The 23682-nt window shown below is 36.4% G+C and overlaps 1 protein-coding gene across 1 annotated transcript in view; it reads left to right on the top strand.

Annotated features, from left to right (window-relative positions):
• LOC138138606 (homeobox protein unc-4-like) overlaps nt 1–13624 on the top strand; it is a 34542-nt gene extending 20918 nt beyond the window's left edge. Inside the window, exons 2-3 of the mRNA XM_069058593.1 lie at nt 4879–5069; nt 12577–13624. Of these exons, the coding sequence (XP_068914694.1) occupies nt 4879–5069; nt 12577–13032 (647 nt within the window). The 3' untranslated portion in view covers nt 13033–13624. The remainder of the gene's footprint in view (nt 1–4878; nt 5070–12576) is intronic.
• The last annotated feature ends 10058 nt before the right edge of the window (nt 13625–23682 follow it).

Raw genomic sequence — 23682 nt, 5'->3', positions numbered from 1 at the left:
AATATATGTATTATACTATTTCAGTTTGATAAAAATTTCAGTAACTGCACGTAATTTGTTATCATAATAAAAAAATTAAAAAAATTGATTTTTACCGTTTTTATAAAAAGCCGTAGTATCAAATCCTGCGAAAGCATGAATAAAGAAAAGAAGCTCTTATTTGATATTTAAAAACTGGTTTAAATTTGTTTTCGTTGATTAAACTTGCTGTAGGACATTATTTCTTCGTGGTTTTAAATAGTACAATTCTCTATCATTTTTTAATTATAGTCCGATGAGCCTATATACTTACGTGTCAAAAATAAATTACTCACTAGAATTCGAACTTTTAGGGAAATAACGTTTTTAATTTTACTTATGTGTAACTACAATTGTCAAAAGTAATTTTGAATGTCTAAGGTTGGTTACTATGAATTAAGAGATTAAGTGCAACCAAATATGCCGCCAGAAACCAAAATTAATTGTGAAACGAAAAAACATCTATCACTTAGCGAGAAATTAGTCATTTGCAACTGTTACAAGGAATTCGCTGCTTTACATTTTTGATATGGTTACGATATCTTTTGGCTGTCACCAGAAACCGCATAGCGTCCAACCTAACCAAATTTATGGCAACCTAGTAAACGAATATCCCTAAATACTAGGGAGTAATTTATTTTTGACACGATTATAGTCCGAATCAAGAATTCGAGATGACCTGGGTCTGCTTTAACAACAGTGCATGCTGCTACCAATATTTGAAAACTTATGGTGGCAACTTAGCACAGATGTCATTACAAATTTCAATTTTTTTTAAGTTTTCAGTTGTCTTCTTTCGTGCTTTCTTGGTTTTTCTGCGAATTTATTTCTCAGTTTTCATTTTGTCTTTCAAAAAGCTGCTCTTTTCAGAACTCTGAGCAATTATAATATTATTTATGCAATTACAAGCGGTGGAAATTATTGATTGATATTATTATTATCGTGATGAACTGATGATAGGGAATAGGGAGGTTCGGGAGGGTGATCGACGTTTGCATTTCTAATCGCTTATAGATTTTGTTGCTACCTTAGTTTTTTAATCATAACTTGACTAATATTCCGTCAAAATTATAATAACAAACACCATCGTAATCAGAGAATATCGGTCTTTAGTTCTTAAAGAATACATTTTTTTCGATTTGAGGCTTAGTTCTCGAGCAATGGAGTGAGGGACGTAAAAATACGGCAACATTAACGAATTTTTGGCGAGCGTCGAACAGAGATACAGCCATTTCAATTTTGTTCTTCCCGTAAGACCCAATGCTTCTTTGAAAATTGTTAATTTTTTTACAACCAAACGGCTGCAGAAAATATTACGTAGTTCTCACCAAAAAAAAGATTTGAACATCGGCTATCGGACACGCTACGTAAGTCGAAAATTTTGAATAACGCCCTTTTGCACACGACAATTTTTGAACTTTTTTTTTTGGAAGTTCACCTATACATGACCAATCGATTTAGCAAGGTATCAGCTTTTTGCCATTAATTGCCCACACGACGAACTTTTTAAGCCTCCGAGTTCTGTTAGTCGGAAAGCCAGCGAATATTTTTGTCATTTCGAAACGATACGTACCGTTGCAGATGTGGCAATCACGGAGGTGACGATTTGGCAACAGTGCGTTATTATAACGTCCCGCGACAAGAACGAAGAGAAAATGAAAATACGTAATCTCTGAATATGTATTTTTATAGGAACGGTTCATTGTTTATTATGTGGATCATAATTCATAAACTACTCGTATTACTTCACTCTTTCTGTTGTCTTTATTTATAATTGTGTCCGAAAATTCTCCTTATTGATATTCAAAAAGTGGTTTAAATTTGTTTTCGTTGACTACCTAAGACATTATTTCTTCGTGGTTTTAAATAGTACAATTCTCTATCATCTAGTGATAGAGTCATTAATAAGACTAACACATCAATATCCTCTTGTATGAGGAAAGATCAGCATCACTTTCTGCTTGACTACGCAGAAAATAATTTTCGGTCAGTTTTTTACAAAAAACATTAATAAATCTATTTTTATTTTTGCTGTAAATTGAATTTTTACTAGAAATGTTAACTTAACAACTAGTTTTTATACCAGAGTTTCAATATAAAACATTCCCTTTGTAATAAATAAATGTTTTTCATAAATAGAAAAATTATTGTTTAAACAATAGAAATATTTATGTGCCCCCACCAAAATGTTTCTGATTTCAAATAACATATGAAAACAAATATTCAAAAAAAATCATCATCCAAAATCGGACCTGTCCTTGAGGATTAACAAGTAAAAATCTTCATTGACTCGACTATTTTGTCGGATTAATTATGGTGGAGCGAGTGCAAGTTGGTTTTCTCGGATTTCCGTAGGCTTAACGTGGATGAAATGCACGCGCATTGCGCCATTAGCTTTTTGACCTTACACACCTTCGGTCAATGAGGATCGCGTCGTACAGTGTGCTGCCGCCTCCAGTATGTGCTTATTATAGAAATTAAACGTAAAACAGAACATGGGAAGTCGAACGTAAATCACTTATCATTTTTACATCTGATAAGCACAACAAAACTGACACGACTCTCACTTTTAAGTTAAGTCTCATTTGTCAGTACAAACCCAGAGGGTACTTGAGAAAATTATTTGTAGGAAGCAAGAAGGTATTCTGGTCCTCTGGTTGGTTCTACTTTTCCACTCACAAAGTTAGGTTTATACAGGGTATTTCACGAGTGATAATGAGCCCGACGGAATTGAAAATGCAACCCACAATACATTTGCAAAGTTATCTACAGTATGGTTCATCAGCACTTTATGTTTGTTTCTAGTTCAAAAAATGTACAAGTACGTTGGAATGTGATTGGTTGTAATATATTTTCGGAAAAATCGAAAATCCAAAATTAATTCCTTTTGTAAGTTATAACAGCAAATTAAAATTACCCGATCAGGTTCCGGATCATAAACTTCATGCCCATTTAACGAAAGTAACAATTGCTCTATGTGGGTGCGACACACCATAAATTACTCTCACTTCCTTTTTTGAAATTTCACATAGGTAGAACCACTGCAGATTAACAAAATGCGATGTTCTTGAAAATTTTGACATCAGTAACAATTTGTTTGTATTTAAAAAAAAATTGAAATATTTAACACATCTTTGCCAAGGTCAACGCAAGTTGAACGTTATCATAATGTCGGTTTTACCGCAGATACAGTCGTGAACAAAAAAAAGTAGGACAAGTCTTATTCAGAAATTTTGTTAAAATTAAGTTGAGTAAACCGGGCTTACTATAATAAATAAATATTTATTTTAATAGTAACCATAGAAACAATAAACAGACTTACATTAGCGAAAGAACATTGTCCCACTTTTTTCTGTCCGCGACTGTAGGTATATTAAATAATATCTTTCATCCATTTTACAAAATTTGTAAAAGAAGAATAATCCAATGTTTCTATTTGATAAATTAACATTAATGAAAAATACAGTAAAACTTGCCTATCTGGAAATTATTGGAATTATTTATTACTCTTGTTTACAGTTTTGTAATATAAATTGAGGTGGAACCGAGCCTGTACAAGTAAATAATTTATTTAGATATAAATTTAAACTTTATTGGTAATCCGTTAGAATTACAAAAATATTTGAAAGCTGACCTTTTCTCCATAATCCGTTAAGTATTTTTTAATTTATAATTGAATATTACTGAATAAATTATGAACTTTTAAAAACACATCACATCTTTTTAGTACAACGCATTCACTATCTAGTAAATCTTACCAACAAAAACAAAAATAAAACTTATTTATGAGGCCAATGAAGTTCATAAATTAAAAACCGTAAATGAAAATTAATATCAATAAATGTCATTCCTCAGGTTATAGAATTCTTGTGTGATAACTGGTTTACCTCATTTGTTACACTGACTTAATAAAAAACAAGATTTATCTATTTATTCGTTTTCATTAATTAATAGCAACAAAAGATCAAATAGATGCAAAAAAAATTAAATTCTGCACCAGATCGACTCAGTCGATAATGTGAAGTTTACCTCAACGTTTGCGTCGTTTCTAGACGTCTAGACTACAGAATAATTTATTAATATATCTCCATTCTTGTAGTTATGTAGTTTATAATTCTTGTGGTTTCGTGCGTCTACACAGCGTCGTAAAATTACACATTAAAATAAATTATGTCTAGATTTAAAAGAGCCAATTTGGAAGCAAAATAAAAATTTCCAGGCGTCAAGGTTCCCGTCGCAACCCCATAAAACCAGCGCCCCCAAAAATTAAATTTGCTACTTGTTGACTCGCGCTAACCTCAAACTATAACAGCAGAATTTTAAAACTTGGGCCAAATTGAATAAGTTAGTTTTTCGGTCATTTCCGCTTAACTTTTCAATTCTCATTCATTTTTACGATACGCGAAGATCCGGAGCTTCACCAATCGCAATTAAAATCGGCCGCCATTAGAGCGAAACATGCAAATGCAGTTCACCAATTGCATCACATAAAAACCATCAAACTAAACAAACTATTAGCAGCGTTAATGATACGGTGCTAACTGTAATCGTTACAAATTGATAAAGGCCGGCATTAGCAGCTAAACACGGTGATTTGTCCGTGCAGTTGGCATTACTGCACATCCGTCGACCAATGGGAAGCCGAGTTACGCACCGAATCCTATAAATCTGGCAGACAATTGAAACCGATTCAATTCGACAACAACAAATTATAAATGGTGTAGCGGACCGTAATCATTGATCGGCCGTTTTATCCTCCGCCATGTCATAATTTCGCTCGAATAAATCCGACATAATTTCATTGTTGTCCCGTTGAAATATATCTGTGTCGTATTGATTTGGATTTTTTTTTTTGTGTAGGTGGCGCTGGGAGCAGCGGAGAGGGCGCCGATTCGGAGAGTGCCGCGTCGAAGAGGCGAAGGAGTAGGACGAATTTTAATAGTTGGCAATTAGAAGAATTAGAAAGAGCCTTTTTAGCAAGCCATTATCCTGACGTTTTTATGAGGGAGGCGCTTGCCATGAGATTAGACTTAAAGGAAAGCAGGGTGGCGGTAAGTGTTATTTTCTCATCTATTATATTCTAGAATTGGCTTGACATGCGATAAACAAAGTGGGGCTGTCACACAACAGAAATAAAATTCAGATCGAAGTGAAAAACCAGGATTACTCATTAAAACTCATATCTTAATTATGTCATTGTAATTTATTTAAAACGTTGTGAATATGAGATAAAATTGAATTGAAGAAAACTGAATGGAATTGGAACCAGGAATCGTCATAGAAACGCGTTTTCGCATTGGACGTCGGATCTCCCCTCGGACGTTCTCCCTTCAAAGACAAAAGCAAACAGTGTGTAAACAGCACATGTTTCTGAAAATATCGAGTCCAGACAGCCAATCGTGTACGATCTGAGGTCAGCAAGGTTGAAAGAGGGTGAAGAAGAGGCTTCCTCCCAGGAGATCGATCGGGAACCCGCAAGATTACACTCTGATACACACTAAACTCGCTATATTGACCGCCGTTCCAGCCAACATAAGCTCACCGATATGTCTATTGTTTTTAAATTGATGGCCGTGCAGATTTAGCCCCAACAGCCTCGTATTATTCAAATCGTTCACCAAGTGTCGGCCGGGGATTTAACGCAATCAAACTCCGAATAACACGGAACGCGCTCTTTTACATAAAACTGACGCCACGCATCCCTGATGAAATTTTAATTCCACCTTAACCATCAATAACACACCCATCCATAAATTTATTCATTATGCAGCACAATTCGTTCACACACATTTCAATTTTCTGCTAATTAATAACGACTTCAGAGGGTAGCTCGGTGGCCGCATGGCTGTAGGAGACAGTGCTCCGAGGTCGCGGTCCCGGCGCTAGTGGGTTCGAATCCCACCGAAGGGGGAGGATTTTTTCGAAGGAAGGAACCTCCGCCGGGCCATGGATGTGTGTGTATGTCTAGCAGGGGCTGACGGTAGGGTGGTGGGAGGAAGAGCGACACTCTTCCGACACCACCGCGAGGTCAGCAGGGTTCGAATCCCAGGCCGGATGGCCTCCCATGGATGTTGTGTTGTGTGCGTTTCGTGTCGTCCAGAAAAAAAGGAGAGTTGAGGAGAGGAGAGGCCGGGGAAAGTACCCCGGAGCCCCGCCGCACCACCAAAGGAAAAAGGGAAAAAATTAGTCGACCGCAAGGTACCTGATAGGCCAATATGGTGAAAGGGGAAGGCTATTTAAAAAAAAAAAAAAAAAAAATAACGACTTCAGGAGTACTGAAAATTAAAGAAAAATTTACATTTAGGCCCTTACAAATACTCCTTGGTTCAACAACTCCCACCACCTGATTTTTTTTTCACGAAGACAATTTTGCCAATTTACTTGGTAGAGATTTTTTTTCAATGATGAGTCGTGGTTTCACCTAACTCTCAAAATTATCCGTAAGAAACGGTACAGCTTCACTAAAATAAGACAAATTGAAGTTCCCTAAGAAATAAATATTCGGACTAGGTCCACAGCGCGGGGTCATTGTGGTCCGGAAATAGAATCCAGTACAAAATCGGGGTAAACTCGAGAGATAAACGCAAAGAGGTAAAGTTTTCCGATAAACGTAGTGAACTTTGCTGAAACCGGAATTTTCCGGCTGTTTTAGATCGCTATCGCCGTCCCCGGATTGAATCTTGTGTGCTGTATTATTAGGAAACGCCGCCGCCTCGCCTCAAATTAATTTAGATAAAGTCATTAAAATTGATAAAACCTGATTTACATGGTACGACCGAATTTCTCTATATCCTAATAGGAAAATAATTACAGAGTTCGAGGCGGCAGTGTGTTACAAAAACCATGTTAATAAGAGCTCTTGTAACATTATTAAGTGAGTTACAAACGAGAGTAATGGCGAAATAATAACTCATTTAAAATCCATTTCATCTAAACTTGCACACGGAAACTTGTGATAAAAATGCAAATAGCACCGACGATTTTTTCGATTTGTAGCTTATTATTCTATTTTTCACGGGTTTTCGATAAAAATCAACTGGAATTTTATTAGAGCGCACCGGCTTTTATGGCCCGCCATAAGCTCGCTGAATATTCCGATGCTTCCAACACATTCTCTTCGAAATATTACTGAAACTTGGAAACCTATAACACTAAATTATTTTTTATTTTATTTCACAGCTCAAACGTTACGTTATGTTTAATAACTGAGACATTTGCTCACGTTTTATGTTACATAATGATATAATGTTACAAAATGGAATTGGCTTTTTAAAAAATATTCAAAAGGCTCGTTTACTTTTATTACAAACGAATTTTGAATCTTTTTATAATCGAATTAAATGACAACAAAAAAGTCTACTGTGATTTTTTTTCCCAAACTTTTTTTAGCCCTTTTTCTCGAAAAATATTAACATTTGTATAATGCATTGTTGGCTCAATCGTTACCTATTGTGGAGTTCTACGACTGGTTAAAATATCTGGACAACTTTTAAAATCACCCTGTATATACAGGGGTGTATTTTTAAAATGTGCCGAAATTTTACCTACGGGGTTGTAGGACAACGTAGAAAACTAAAATCAATTTAAAAAAATTGTAGCTCAAAAAATAAATGTCATTTTATTTTTTGACATAGAATTTTTTAAATATTTTTTTCGATTTCTGCATGAAGCCAGTAGCTCGTGATAAAAATTTGTGCACGCATTTCAAAATCACCCTGTATATGTAAAATAAAAAACATGATTAGTTTTAACGTTTTATGTATGTCTGGGCCAAATCGTTAATCAATATCAATATGAGCGGTAGCAAGGATTCCTGATCCTTGGTGGCAGGGAAGGCACGACATCGGAATTCGTCCTTATCAGCGTTTTTAACGCAGCGGTGTTCCGTGAAAGAGGTAGAGCCAGGTCCTGGTCGTTATCTGTTTAAAAAGTTGGAAACAGCGTCGATAAGAAGTTGTAGGTAATGGCAGCCGAGTTAAACGTGCTAATTGTTATCAAGATAAGGCCAATTAATATTTCAGCTCAGGATCAGATAAAGAGCAAAGAATTAATTGTTGGTACTTGGCCCGTAAATCACGGTAAAAGTTAAACCCTGTCAGTGAAGGCTCAAATATCTCTCACGAACAAAACGTACAGCTGCCAGTTTAGCCAATAAAGCTCGTCGGTGTTTTGTTCCACACGTGAATGCCACGTCTTTATCTCGCCCATTAGCATGGAGGGCGATAAAATAAAAGAGAAAACGAGACGCGGCCACACGAATTAATGAAAATTAGCCTCAGTTTGGCCAATATTGCTCTGCGTCACGCTAGCTAGCACCCCAAAGGCACACCACTATAATTAACATGGTAATTTGGGGGCGTGATGTTGGCTGTATGTCTTACTGGCGTGTAGTGGCTAGCCTGGTGCAGCGTGTAGACCGTTTACACGGCGCCCTAGGGCTCATTTTGGCGCTATCATCTCTAGTATCACGGTAGTAGTTTATTATAATTGCATGATATACATATAAATTGATTGTGCTAAGGTTGATGACTTCATATGCGCTGCATTAAAAGCGATGATTACTTTATTGGACGAATAAATTCAGACACTCGTTACCAACTTGCTGCTCCCGTTTTACCGACCTGATCAATCGCCCAACGAAGGTACAAGTCTTGCACCTGTAACAAATATTTGCATAACGTTATACCACCAAAACGGTCGTCGTTTCACAAATTACCACAATTGTTAACATGCGAATATTATTAGTCCAGTCCAGTCAGGGCCAACAGAGATGTTTTGGAAAAAAGAACAAGAATCCTGGAGTTGGAGATAACAGTAACGTCGAAACACATTTAAAAGACACAAAGGAACTGGGGAAATGGGAACAAAGGCATCATACTTCAATAGTTATTTTCATATGAGTAGCGCTGTCACATTACTTTTTAGTTAGATACTCGGCTAACGCCTCGTGCTTCAAATTTCGGCCTCATACCTGAAAAATGACAGCGCACGAATATTAAATAATGATTTTCATGTTCGTTTGGGAAAAGTCTTGAAAAACATTAATTGTAATTAATTGTAAATTTTGAGGTTATCTTTGACAGATGTCAAATTAGGTATATAACCGGGAAAGTTGATATATTTACTTATATATCACTTTCCCGGTTAGGTATCTCAGGAAATGAACATGAAAAACAATTTACAGTTAATGAGAAACGATGACAAAAAATCAAAACAAATGAAAGCAAAAGTTTTTTTATTGTGAAAAGTAAAAGTAAGAAGACAGATTGGACCCTCAACAAAAACAAGTCGCACTAAAAATATACAGGTGTTATTTAGTAAGAAGAGATTTAAGAATAATTTTCGTCATATAGAAATAACGAAAGCAACTGAAACACCATAACATAGATGGAAGAGACTAAAAGGATAAGAACGAGAATAAAAGTAGAAATAGATGTGGTTATAAATATTGGATACTTAAAAAACATGAGGTATTAAAAAAATAATAATAAGAAGAAACAGAAGCGTTATTAAAAAAAAAACATAAGAAAACAAAAAAAGAATCAAAAAATCATTAACAAAAGAAATTAAATTAATTTTACTTCTAATCGAATGTCCGCTTGGGGCACCTGATGCAAAAGGCATAACACAAGGTGTAACACAAAGTATAAAAAAGAGGAATAAAATTAGTGTTCAGACTGTGGCCAAACGTTTAGCGCGCCGTTTTGCATTCTGGGGGTACCGGGTTCAAATCCCAGGGGCGGCCTGACCTCGTGTGGGCTTTTTTTCAAGGGTTGATATCACAGTACCAAAGATAATGAGAATGCTGGGTCTAATACTTCACTTCAGTCCCTGTCACTGTACCCAGCACGAATCTTCTCATCATCGTGACTGAAAAGGCGAGCAAAGCCTCCTCAGCAGCAGGGCATGAAAAATTAGACTTTTTTTTTTCACTGAAAGAAAGGGATGACTTAAACTTAAAAGACCGGTTTGGGTTGAAAACGGGATAAAAAAGGAAAGAAGAAAGGATTTTTTGTGCCTTTTCAGTTCGTTAATTCGAATTAATTCCATTTGTTCAAACATTTCTGTATAAGAAACTAATGTCACACGTGTATTTTTATTTCGTTGGCATTTGGCAGTTAATATCACGTTGCGTTTAGCGTCTAGACTGAAGACAATTAAAGAGCAAATTACCAAGATTCTTCACTGATCACGACATGGATCCTAAAATTTTCACGACCCGGCGATGTATACGACAGCAAGCAGTAAACGAAAAATGGTTGCTCTATGGAAATTCGTTGCTCGAGAGAGGTTATAAATTTTACATTTTCAACAAAATGACACCTTAGAAAACAATTCACACCGAAATTCATTTAAAATTCATGAAGTTGTCAATAATTTAAATCTGCAACATGAAGATGAAGCTATTTCAACCGTGACAAGACACATAAATAAATCAAAAGGTTATTCTAGACATCTTCAAGTCATACATAAGAAAGAGTGTGTGCTTATTAAGACCGCATGACAGAAGTAATTTAATTATATTATTATGGATGATAATGATACTTGGAGGAATCAGGAACAAGGCATAAATAATTAATATTTTTATCTACGACCATTAAATAGTACGTTTATTATTTACGTAACTATAGATAGGTACATTATGCTAGTCATAAATTACACCCGTGACTTATCATAAGTCACAGATCTTAAAAATTTTGTAAGCTAAGTGTTTTATGAAAAAAACTCGCCTGCGGCTCGTTTTTTAACTTTCACCCTCGTGGATTATGATAGGCATTATTAGCTCGTCAAATAATATACTATTAAATCCAATGCTGCTTGTAAATAAACACCAAAAATCTGTATTTTTCAATAGCAACTGCAAATACATCCGCTTTTAGAAGTAAATTTGTGAGGTTAGGTTTTCATGTGCAAGTTTTATTTTAGCTTTATTTTCTTGACGATGGTTTACTGTATTGAACAGAACACAAGTTTTCATAGTAAGCGGGGCCAGACAATTATTTATAGATACCCCGTATTATGATAAATTGTCCATTTTTCGCTTCACATTTTACTACACAAATGTTTCCAGTTGATGAATTGTTGAAGCCATAAAATACGCTCGCTCCGCTAAACTCGACTCCCGAGATTTTATCTTGCTGCGAACGATTTTAGCGTGATGCGAACGCGAATAAAACGTATGTGGAGCGCCTAAAGAAGTTTTCACTTCAAAAAATACCTTCAAGATTTTCTTTTTTTTTTTGAATTGCATAGTTGAGTATTCTGTTTTGAATGTCTCTGTAAATTGTGAATTATAAAAATACACAAAAAACAACAACAAAATGCAGTATTACTGCTGTACTTGTAAAACTTGTAAATATAATTATTTGAGGAAATTCAAAGTATGTACTTATAAATTTAATTTGCATGAGAAATTATACTAAAATAAATTTGCATTGGCGATGCCGATATAATGATAGTAAATATCTTCTGTTTAGCGTTCAGAAAAAGATGTTTTAGTAATATTATTATAATGAAATACGTGTTAAGTAATGGATCGCATAAGACAGAAACAAATAAAACTGACAAATATTTTACTCTTTTTCCAAAAAAAAATCTGAAAGCATGTAATTTGTTTACTCAAGATATAATTACAACTATCAGATGTTAATTATATAGAAAGACGCACAGCAAATCTGTTTCTAAATTACAAGAACCAAATGACTACCGTTTGGATAAACGCTCTGTTAGTCACAGTGTCTTGTTAGTAACTTTATTTGTTTTTTAAATCTAGTAAATGATTCCAAGAGTTCTTCCCCAAATGTTTTTGCAAAGGAAACGTACCGAATTAGACAAATAATGACAAGTGGAAGACCACGTATTTTTTTATGTGACGCAAAGATAGAAATCTTTCAAAAGACTAGTTCCAGTGATGATTAATAAAAAACCGCGAAACATCCAATCCAGGATGACCTTTGCCGACGATGGTAAATTAAAATGAAAAACGCGGAATTTAAAATGATCGGTTAGAGCTAATTAAGATAATTATCTCGTGGTAAGGCGTAAATCTCGACCGTCATGGAATGGACATTAATTTGATCCACGTACTATATTTTTTGATTTATAAAGTTCTGTTTTATGACACTATCTACATGATTTATCTACTTTTATCTCGTTTTAACTGTTGTAATAAACGAGATTCAAAGCGAACGCTTTAAACGAACCAAACTTTCAGTGGACGTAGATCTATAACGCGATTCTGCAATGTTATAGATAGCACAATCTAATATTTTATAGTCGGATAGTGGCTAGTCCACAAACATGAATCTTTTTAGGCACCCTTAATGCTCACAAGCGGACGAAAAGTAACTCTTTTTCGGACGCTGACCGTGGGACAATCTGTTGGTCTGTTTAGTATTAATTAATTTAATGCGCTCCTCTGCCAAAAAGTGCTTTTTGCCCTCGCCTGTTGTCAAGCCTCGGTTGCGCCTCGGCCACAAAATTTAAAATCTGGCACTTTTGGCCTTGATACACTATTAGGTAAAAAAAACCAATAATTTAGATTTTTGCTTTTTGCAGGTGTGGTTCCAGAACCGGCGAGCGAAATGGCGCAAAAAGGAGCACACGAAGAAGGGCCCCGGCCGGCCCGCTCACAACGCCCACCCCCAATCCTGCTCCGGCGAGCCCATACCACCTGCCGAACTCCGGGCGCGCGAGAGGGCGCGCCGCCGGAAAAAGCTCCAGAAAGCCCTAGAGCGACAGGCCAGGAAGTTGCGCGCCAAAGGCATCGCCGTCGACCTCGTGGCGCTCAAGAGAGAGTACCTGGCCCAGAGAGGTGCAGACGGCGTCGACAGTGATAGCGATATAGACGTAGTGGGAGATTCGGGCGCAGAATCGGAAAATTACGCTTGTGGGGATCAGGGGATGTTCTCCTCCTCTGTCTCGGAATCGGGGGTGGATCTGACGGCCGCCGCGCACGACGACAAGAGCCGAAGACTTAACCCGTTCAGTATAGAGTCGCTACTGAACACCTGAAGATGCTCGGATGGATGAAACGTTGTGCAATAATGTTTTATATTTTAGTGATAGGCGGAGGCGTCGGGGTTCCGCCATTTCAACGAAAACCAGCCGATTTTGGCACTCGGGACACATATCAAAAATGGCGGGCAAGGGAGGAATGGCGGAGGACCGGCGATCGACTCATATTTATTGAAGAGAAAATGTACATATAGTTTAAACACCCTGTGTATAAACGGCCCAGTACTGTATTTATTAATAATATTAGTAATAAATTCAACACATAGTACAGCAATACATCCAGCAAGTTCAAATTGTTTAGAATAGACTTAAACTCTTTGTGCATGTCGTCCTATTTTAGTTAAGTTTCATGTACCATAAACTCGATAACAATATTCTTATTTCCACTTAGTTTATCTTATCATCACTTTTTATCATTCTTTTTTACCATTCAAAACAATTTTGCCGACAACGAATGCCAATTACTACGATTCCAATGGAAGTAAATAATATTGTTATCAAGCTTTGAATGTATTCCTATCAGTGATCTGCAGTACTAATATATCAAATTAATTATTAAGTATGATGATAAATATATTATTTATTCGAAGTATCCGAGTTTTATTTTATACACTCTCTCAGTTCGTTCGGCACATAATACTTCATTTTTGCTCCTAATGACATAATATACTATTACTGTTGCATTTTAAAAGTTATCCAGTAATTTAAAATCACTTGCTTATGAAATCCTGGGCTGAAAAGGCGTTGGAAAAATTTTGGAAAAATTAAACCGTTTAGAACAGTGTAATGTTTGAATTTCCCGCCGTTTGACACAAATGACATTTGTTTATGTTTAATCGGAACATAATTGAACATGTTTGTTTTCAGCAAAGAGTGGCCTTAGATATTTGCTTTGAGAATAGGAACCGTTAAGTTATTCTATTTTAATGTAAAACATTGCAAAAAAAGAAAAAAAGAAAAATTTTTTTGGCTCCAAATTTTAGGTTAGCTGTCAACATGCTCCAATTAATCTACGCTTTAAAAAACACAACAATTGACTGTTTCCAGCAACTAATGTCAAATAATCTTCGTGACTTATTTAATCACCTCTTTAAAAGCATAACCAATAGTTGTGGCGCTGAACCGAGAAACTTTGTAGCTATAAAGATTTATTGCAAGAAGTGTTTAATTATGCTTCATTATTGTCATCGCAAAATTCTAATAACGTGAAGATAATCTTCTAGTGCCGTCAGGCTTTAATTTCAAACACCTTTGCAATTGGAAAATATTTTTTCAAAGGATAATAGGTACGCCAGGTCAGGAGTAATAAAATTTGTATTTTATATTGACACTTGTTTTAAATGTTTCCTTAAAATTACAGCACTTGAGAGGGCATGATGTATGTTTTTTGCCAATTTCTTAGCAGCTTGTTGGGAAGGTGCAGAATAGAGTAAGGCACTCACTTCTATTATTTATAGAGGTACTTCATTATTGTTAAGAACTGAAAATTTGATACTGAAAATCGTGACGACACAATTTTTATCGTTTCAGAACAGATGACATTTGAGTTTTTTAGGTTATGTTGAATATTTTTTAATTTGTATTTTCAACAAAAAAATGTGAGGTTCCTGACCCAGTATAATGTAAATGAGCGTTATGACCCAAACTGAGTAATGGGTTTCTGCATCTTTCACTGTTTAATGCATAGAGATAAAATAGTGGAGAATAAAATTGTAATGTATATTTTTACATGCAATTATCGAGAACTAAATTATTCCAGTGGACAGATAATCAATGGGAATGAAAATTTAATATTTGTAGATAATGGGTACACTAGTTCATGAATAACAGAAAGAATTTTTAGCACGCAAATTAAAAGAAAAATCGTTACTCGATAAAATTGTAATAAAATAATAGTGTATCAACTTTTCATTAACTGAACTGGAACTTTCAGTGAACAAGGTTTTATCTAATTTTTTTAAGTGAATTGTTTATTAATGGATAATGTAAGAAGAATAGGTGCAATTTTTAATGTACTTAATTTTTTTCTGTGGTTATTTAAAATCGAGTGTTTAATAGACCAAACCTGACATTATTGAGCGCTGTGTACCTACTCCTGTGTGAGTGCCAAATAGTTCGCGATTTCAACATATTCGTTATATTTTATTGTTGTTTTTGTTTGAGGTCAATTAAATTTTTTACATAAAATTTGTCATTTTCTCAAAAAAATTGTTTTGTCTGTCAGAAAGAGAAGAAATTATTGCTTATGTAACCTACAGTGAATAAAAAGAAAACTGTAGAACTTGCTGCGCTAGGTGCTCTCAGGCCATAAAGAAGTCATAAAAACAACTACAGTGTGCTTGAAAAAAGGTCTTCTAGGAAGAATTAAATCACTCTACTGTGAGCATTGAAATACAATTCCAACAATTCCTTAGGTATACATATTTTTTTAAATTGATCCTACAATTATATTGATGCATTTTCTTTTAGTTCTATAACTTTTTAAATCTTGTTTCCTTTTTGTTACTGATGTAAAAGAAGAAATTGTAATTTTTGAAACCACGTCAAATGATAGGTATGGGTAAGTGCTCAAATTTTGCTATTTTTTTGGCAACAATTGTGGTTTCTATTTAAAACCCACATTTGGCTTTATGGCTCCATATCGTGTTATTTAAAGACCGGTCGCATAATTGCAGTCGTAAGTTTATGCTCCAAATTGTTTAATGCGTCGTTGACGTGACAAATAAAAATAATCCCGAGCAAACTTCACAATGAATTGTTTTGATTTGGTGGCCGTTATCAGTGGTCATTCAACAAAATGAAGTTGTTTTTCGTAGCATTTACGCACGCCTGGTAAATAATTATTTAGCTTGTGGCAGAAGAATGTTATTGAAAACAACATCACCAACGCAAACTGTGGCCGCGTTCCGGACATGCCAACTACATATTTTGATTGATGCTGATAACAGTCTTCTCGTTGGACACGTGTTTTGATTCGTGGTAGCAGTAACAAGTGATTGCGTAAAAATTGAAATAATAAATACGTGTCATCACATGGACCATTATAAGTTTAAAAAGCCAAAGCTACAATTTCCTGGCGGGGCAACCTGTAATTACGAAAAAATTTCCAAAAAACACGACGCTACACGCACAAATAATAAGATTCGACACTTAACATCGCATGACTGGTCACTAATATATTTTCCCTCGTTTTTTGACGAAAATTGACCGCTATCATGCCACACAGTTGTAGTCGAGGTCGTAATATTAATGAATTGGGTGATAAAAGTTTCCTTTTGATTTATTCTCTTCCAAAATTTCGGTTTCAGTAGCCGGTTTTTTATCCGGGGGTTTTTTCCGTTCCTTCAGCAAACTAGGTGTCAGACACGCTATATTAAAAATAATTACTCAATAAAAGTCCGGCCATTCCGGCCGTTCATAAACAAAATGAGTTTATTACCGGTTGTTAAATTGATAATCCCGTCGTGAAATTATTATTATCGAAAATAATGAATTTTTTCGTGAGGAGAAATTTAATTTGCCTGAAACAAAAACCGGACAAAAGAAAAATTTAATCGTTTTTTTTCGATGATAAATTGGAACGCTGATTGAAATATAGGCGAGTTAATGAGATAAGCCCGGTAGGCAATGGCGACTTGATTACCAACCTAACTTAATTATCGCATCTTACGTTGCACAAGCTGCACAAAGCAAACACCGACACCGAAACCGTCCAAATTGAAATTAATTAAAATCCCAATTGTTTGCCAGACAATGTGTGGAAAATTGGTTTGGAGAAAAAGTTATCGACCAGCAGGTCAGCAGAGCTTTCTAGTAAGAATAGTAAGTCTTCGGACTCGATGGGACTATAGTTGGCGCGGAAAGGATACATCCTTCATTCCCCATGAGGCTTTCCAGAGCCTTTTCAGCCACACTGAGGATGGAGGAAGGTGATAGGTACTGAGAGGTTGATACTAACCCAGCAGTCGCCTTATCTGTGATATAAGACTTGTGCTCATGTAATGGTGTGAGGAAACATTGAAAAAAACCCACACAAAGTCAGGCTGCACCGGGGTTAGAACCCGGGACCTCCCTAATGCAAAGTGGCGCGCTAGGCGCTTGGCCACAGTGCTCGGTATTTGACGCGGTGACTCACTGGAGTAATAAACTGGTGTGATGGTTTCCTATTGGTTAAGGGCGCTCACGTGAACATCTCGTGATCACTTCAGTGGTTCGCCGCAGCAAGTATAGATAGCAGAGTGTCGTGATGAGAAATGGGACGGTCGCACCTGCAAAAAATTACCCAATTTGGAAATAATCGTTATAATTCGCCAGGATTGGGGCCAAATTGCGAGAATTTCTGGTCAGGAATCGTTGGGAGCATTTGTGGCGTGTTGGGACATGATTCATGGATTTTTGTGTTTTAGTCACCTGTGTACAACCATTTTCGTAGTGTGTTCGTGACTGAATGCGGCACTAAATTACGCACAGATTTTCTGTTGTGAAAGTAAAATTGATTTTAAAACACAATAAATAATTGAAGAGTTTTTCTATTTTGGTAGCGCTATCGTTCAGAAACATTTGCCCACTTCCCACATTTCGTTACACCAATCCCTTCCCAGAAAAACCGTCAGATGACACAACCATGATTAAATTCGTTGAAACGTCATCCAGAACCAGTGATTATGAAATTTCAAGCAGAAAGTGTGCTGCTAACATTATGCACGCCCTGCAGTACCTCAGCTTACATGATTTAAGGCGGAAATGCGAAGGATTGCGTGCCAGAATGGGTCAGTAAGCTTATAGATTCTGCTCAGGGCGCCGTCAACACTAAACAATGACCCCCGTAAGGTACGAAAATGAATGGAAATGACGCCCGCAATTGAGTCATTAGCTACGCAATCGGAACCGCTGGAAATCTGATAGTGGACATCGATCGTACATTCACGCGAATGCACTTTTCAATTTTTCTATTATTTCATCATTTAGACGCGTGATTGTTTTGTAACGACAAAATAATGCGTCCGAACGGGCTAATGCTCACGTTCAAATCACTGACCCTGGACAAATTGCAAATCCGAGAAGTTGGGAGTTGCTCCTGTTAATTAAAAATAAAAGGCTTGAAGTACTAATCACAACAGCACAGAACTGGAAAAAAATGAAATAAACTCTTCATTTTGTAGGTATACAGGGTGTTCTCGAAATGCATGTCAAAACAAAATCGGTAGTTGGTGACGATGAATAGAAGAGAAATACAAAAAAAAAAAAAATTAGTATAAGTCTTTGTTTTTGAGATAGGTATATCTTTTTTCTCAATTACTTCAACTCGAGCAATTCGAGCAAACAACATGACTTTTACTAGAAAAAAAATTATATTTAACTTCTATTCATCGTCACCAACTACCGATTTTTTTTGACATGCATTTCGAGGACACCTGTACATCCATAAATGTTTTAAAAACTGTGAAATTTAAATTTTTGTCGCTTGTAGAGTCATCAAATGAGTCAAAAATAACCAGCAAGTACCATAGCCGTCTAGAACCGAAAAGAAGATACAAAGAGAGGGAGAGGGAGGAGAAAGAGATAAAGGAAATAAGAACAGAGAAGGTGGTATAGGAATACATAAACAGAAAGAGAGGTAGAGAAAGAAAAAGGTATCATTGAGCGAGGAAATAACAATGCGAGAATGGGAAGAGTACTTCATGCAACTTCTGGAAGGGAAAAAGGAAAAAGGAAGGATAGAAATAGAAATGAAGAAGAAGCAGACAGCACCAGAAGGAACAAAAATCACAGTAGAAGAGGTAGGAAATAAATCTGGAAACTGAAAAAGAGAAGGGCACCGGGAAGGGGCGGAGTGCAGAATGAAGCATAGATGTATGGGACAGAAGGAATAGTAGAGAGACTGGTTGAAGTGACGAATGGAGTATTTACAAAAAGGGCGAGAAAAATAAAGTAGAAAACTACCGCGGAATAACTCTGATAAACACCGGGTATAATTTGTTTGCGTCAATTTTGAGCGGACGAATGAAGAGAGATTGAAGAAAAGGTAGTGATACCGGACAGTCAAGCAGGATTCAGAAAGAAAGGGGGTACCATGTACAATGTATACATCCTGGATCATTTATCAAAGAATGAATTAAAGAAGAAAGGGAGGAGGATGTATGCATTGTTTGTAGACTTCAGAACAAGGTAGATAGAGAGAAAATGTTTGAGTGTATGAGAGAGAGAGAGAGAGAGAGAGAGAGAGGAATAAGCGAATGGCTGGTACGGAAGATGGTACGTAAAACAAAAAACAAAGTGAAGCTGGAAGAGAAAGAAGGTGAATAGTTTGAGACGGCAAAGGGAGTCAGACAGGGCTGTCTCCTTAGCCCCCTGCTATTTACGATATATGTGACAGATACGGGAGGAAGTGTGGTAGGTAGAGAGACAGTTTGGAGCCTGGTGTTTGCGGATTACTTGGTAATTGTGGCAAATTGTGGCAAAGAGCGAAAGAGAAACGAAAGAAATGATGAAGAGCATGGGGCAGTATGTGAGAAAGAAAAGACTGGAAGTGAATGTTGAAAAGACGAAAATGATGGTGTTCAAGGAAGAGTGGAGAGAATGAGTGGAAATGGGAAGGAAGGAAAATACAACAAGTAAAGGAGTTCAAATACTTGGGTTATACATTGAAGGAAAGAGCTACGGATAAGGTGAAGAAAGGGAATGTGGGATGTGTTTGGGGAATAGGAGAGAGAAAGTGGGGAGGTTATTAATGATGATGTTTGAAAGTATGGTAGAGAGTGTACTGATGTAGGGAGCAGAGATCTGGGGATATAGAAGGAACAAGAAGAGGCAGAGAAAGTACAAGAAAAATATTTGAGAAGGATGCTAGGAGTGGACAGAAAAACACCAGGTTGCATAGTGAGGGAAGAGAGCGGCAAAGTTTGAAGACAAATTGGAGGCAAGGGAAGAATGCTGGAGAGAAAAGAAAAAGAACACGGAGAAAAAGGAGAGAGAGAGAAAACTATTATCAGAGAAAAGGGTATGCCAGTGAGGAAGTGGAAGAGGAAATTCCGGAGTATCTGGGGAAAGAGAATGCAAAAGAGAGAAAAATGATGGCAAGATTCAGATGTGGGAATTAGGAGAGATAAAACAGATATTGGATGGAAGGAAAGGAAAGAAGGTGCAAAATGTGTTATGATGAGACAGAGACAATCGAGCACATGTCGAATGGATGTAGCAAAATGAGAGAGAGGGAGAGAAAGGAACGGGGAGAAATTAAAAAAAATCATTCGAAAATACAAAAGGATTTTGCAATCGACTATCAAACACCATTTTTTTCGAAAACTGTGGCCAGACATTAGTAAAAAGGGGCAGAAAAGTTTAACTAATTTAGAACAAATATTTTCCACAAAGAAACTTTTCCATCGGTGCCTTTTTGCTGAAGTAATCATCAACGAAAAATTGAATAAAATTACCTATTTTTTCAAAACCTTTGCTCCAATTGGCACCAAAATTAGTAGGTGTCAGTTATTGTATAGGGTCAGTTGAATTCAGGTATAGTAAAAGTTCCGGCCATTGAACCCATTTTTTGCAGTGGGAGCCAAAAATATGGATTTTTTGTTTTTTTGCGATTTTCTCTAAAACGAAGAAATTCAGGTAATTTTTTTTCGATTCAGAAGAAGCGCCTTGACAAGGGCAATCCAACGATGCAAAATCCATTGCCATATGTTGCTTAATAAGGGAGCAATGGGCGTTTAAATGATTTTCCGAAGCGAAAATTATATAGAAGGGGGGGGTACGTGGTTTTTTCGAAAAAATTTTTGTCGCCGATTCGAACCAAATTGCTGTCAGTTATTGTATAGGGTCAGTTGAATTCAGGTATAGTAAAAGTTCCGGCCATTGAACCCATTTTTTGCTGTGGGAGCCAAAAATATGGATTTTTTGGTTTTTTGCGATTTTCTCTAAAACGAAAAAATTCAGGTAATTTTTTTTCGATTCAGAAGAAGCGCCTTGACAAGGGCAATCCAACGATGCAAAATTCATTGCCATATGTTGCTTAATAAGGGAGCTATGGGCGTTTAAATGATTTTCCGAAGCGAAAATTATATAGAAGGGGGGGGTACGTGGTTTTTTCGAAAAAATTGTTGTCGCCGATTCGAACCAAATTGCTGTCAGTTATTGTATAGGATCAGTTGAATTCAGGTATAGTAAAAGTTCCGGCCATTGAACCCATTTTTTGCTGTGGGAGCCAAAAATATGGATTTTTTGGTTTTTTGCGATTTTCTCTAAAACGAAAAAATTCAGGTAATTTTTTTTCGATTCAGAAGAAGCGCCTTGACAAGGGCAATCCAACGATGCAACAAAATCCATTGCCATATATTGTATAGGGTCAGCTGAATTCAGGTATAGTAAAAGTTCCGGCCATTTTTTGCTGTGGGAGCCAAAAATATGGATTTTTTGGTTTTTTGCGATTTTCTCTAAAACGAAAAAATTCAGGTAATTTTTTTTCGATTCAGAAGAAGCGCCTTGACAAGGGCAATCCAACGATGCAAAATTCATTGCCATATGTTGCTTAATAAGGGAGCTATGGGCGTTTAAATGATTTTCCGAAGCGAAAATTATATAGAAGGGGGGGGTACGTGGTTTTTTCGAAAAAAATTTTGTCGCCGATTCGAACCAAATTACTGTCAGTTATTGTATAGGGTCAGTTGAATTCAGGTATAGTAAAATTCCGGCCATTGAACCCATTTTTTGCTGTGGGAGCCAAAAATATGGATTTTTTGTTTTTTTGCGATTTTCTCTAAAACGAAAAAATTCAGGTAATTTTTTTTCGATTCAGAAGAAGCGCCTTGGCAAGGGCAATCCAACGATGCAAAATTCATTGCCATATGTTGCTTAATAAGGGAGCTATGGGCGTTTAAATGATTTTCCGAAGCGAAAATTATATAGAAGGGGGGGTACGTGGTTTTTTCGAAAAAATTGTTGTCGCCGATTCGAACCAAATTGCTGTCAGTTATTGTATAGGGTCAGTTGAATTCAGGTAGAGTAAAAGTTCCGGCCATTGAACCCATTTTTTGCTGTGGGAGCGAAAAATATGGATTTTTTGGTTTTTTGCGATTTTCTCTAAAACGAAAAAATTCAGGTAATTTTTTTTCGATTCAGAAGAAGCGCCTTGGCAAGGGCAATCCAACGATGCAAAATTCATTGCCATATGTTGCTTAATAAGGGAGCTATGGGCGTTTAAATGATTTTCCGAAGCGAAAATTATATAGAAGGGGGGGGTACGTGGTTTTTTCGAAAAAAATTTTGTCGCCGATTCGAACCAAATTACTGTCAGTTATTGTATAGGGTCAGTTGAATTCAGGTATAGTAAAATTCCGGCCATTGAACCCATTTTTTGCTGTGGGAGCCAAAAATATGGATTTTTTGTTTTTTTGCGATTTTCTCTAAAACGAAAAAATTCAGGTAATTTTTTTTCGATTCAGAAGAAGCGCCTTGGCAAGGGCAATCCAACGATGCAAAATTCATTGCCATATGTTGCTTAATAAGGGAGCTATGGGCGTTTAAATGATTTTCCGAAGCGAAAATTATATAGAAGGGGGGGGTACGTGGTTTTTTCGAAAAAATTTTTGTCGCCGATTCGAACCAAATTGCTGTCAGTTATTGTATAGGGTCAGTTGAATTCAGGTATAGTAAAAGTTCCGGCCATTGAACCCATTTTTTGCTGTGGGAGCCAAAAATATGGATTTTTTGGTTTTTTGCGATTTTCTCTAAAACGAAAAAATTCAGGTAATTTTTTTTCGATTCAGAAGAAGCGCCTTGACAAGGGCAATCCAACGATGCAAAATTCATTGCCATATGTTGCTTAATAAGGGAGCTATGGGCGTTTAAATGATTTTCCGAAGCGAAAATTATATAGAAGGGGGGGGTACGTTGTTTTTTCGAAAAAATTTTTGTCGCCGATTCGAACCAAATTGCTGTCAGTTATTGTATAGGGTCAGTTGAATTCAGGTATAGTAAAAGTTCCGGCCATTGAACCCATTTTTTGCTGTGGGAGCCAAAAATATGGATTTTTTGGTTTTTTGCGATTTTCTCTAAAACGAAAAAATTCAGGTAATTTTTTTTCGATTCAGAAGAAGCGCCTTGACAAGGGCAATCCAACGATGCAAAATTCATTGCCATATGTTGCTTAATAAGGGAGCTATGGGCGTTTAAATGATTTTCCGAAGCGAAAATTATTTAGAAGGGGGGGGTATGTGGTTTTTTCGAAAAAATTTTTGTCGCCGATTCGAACCAAATTGCTGTCAGTTATTGTATAGGGTCAGTTGAATTCAGGTATAGTAAAAGTTCCGGCCATTGAACCCATTTTTTGCTGTGGGAGCCAAAAATATGGATTTTTTGTTTTTTTGCGATTTTCTCTAAAACGAAAAAATTCAGGTAATTTTTTTTCGATTCAGAAGAAGCGCCTTGACAAGGGCAATCCAACGATGCAAAATTCATTGCCATATGTTGCTTAATAAGGGAGCAATGGGCGTTTAAATGATTTTCCGAAGCGAAAATTATATAGAAGGGGGGGGTACGTGGTTTTTTCGAAAAAATTTTTGTCGCCGATTCGAACCAAATTGCTGTCAGTTATTGTATAGGGTCAGTTGAATTCAGGTATAGTAAAAGTTCCGGCCATTGAAC

The sequence above is a fragment of the Tenebrio molitor genome, chromosome 9 (assembly GCF_963966145.1).
Source record: "Tenebrio molitor chromosome 9, icTenMoli1.1, whole genome shotgun sequence".
Lineage (NCBI taxonomy): Eukaryota > Metazoa > Arthropoda > Insecta > Coleoptera > Tenebrionidae > Tenebrio > Tenebrio molitor.
This window is presented reverse-complemented; position numbering and strand designations above follow the sequence as displayed.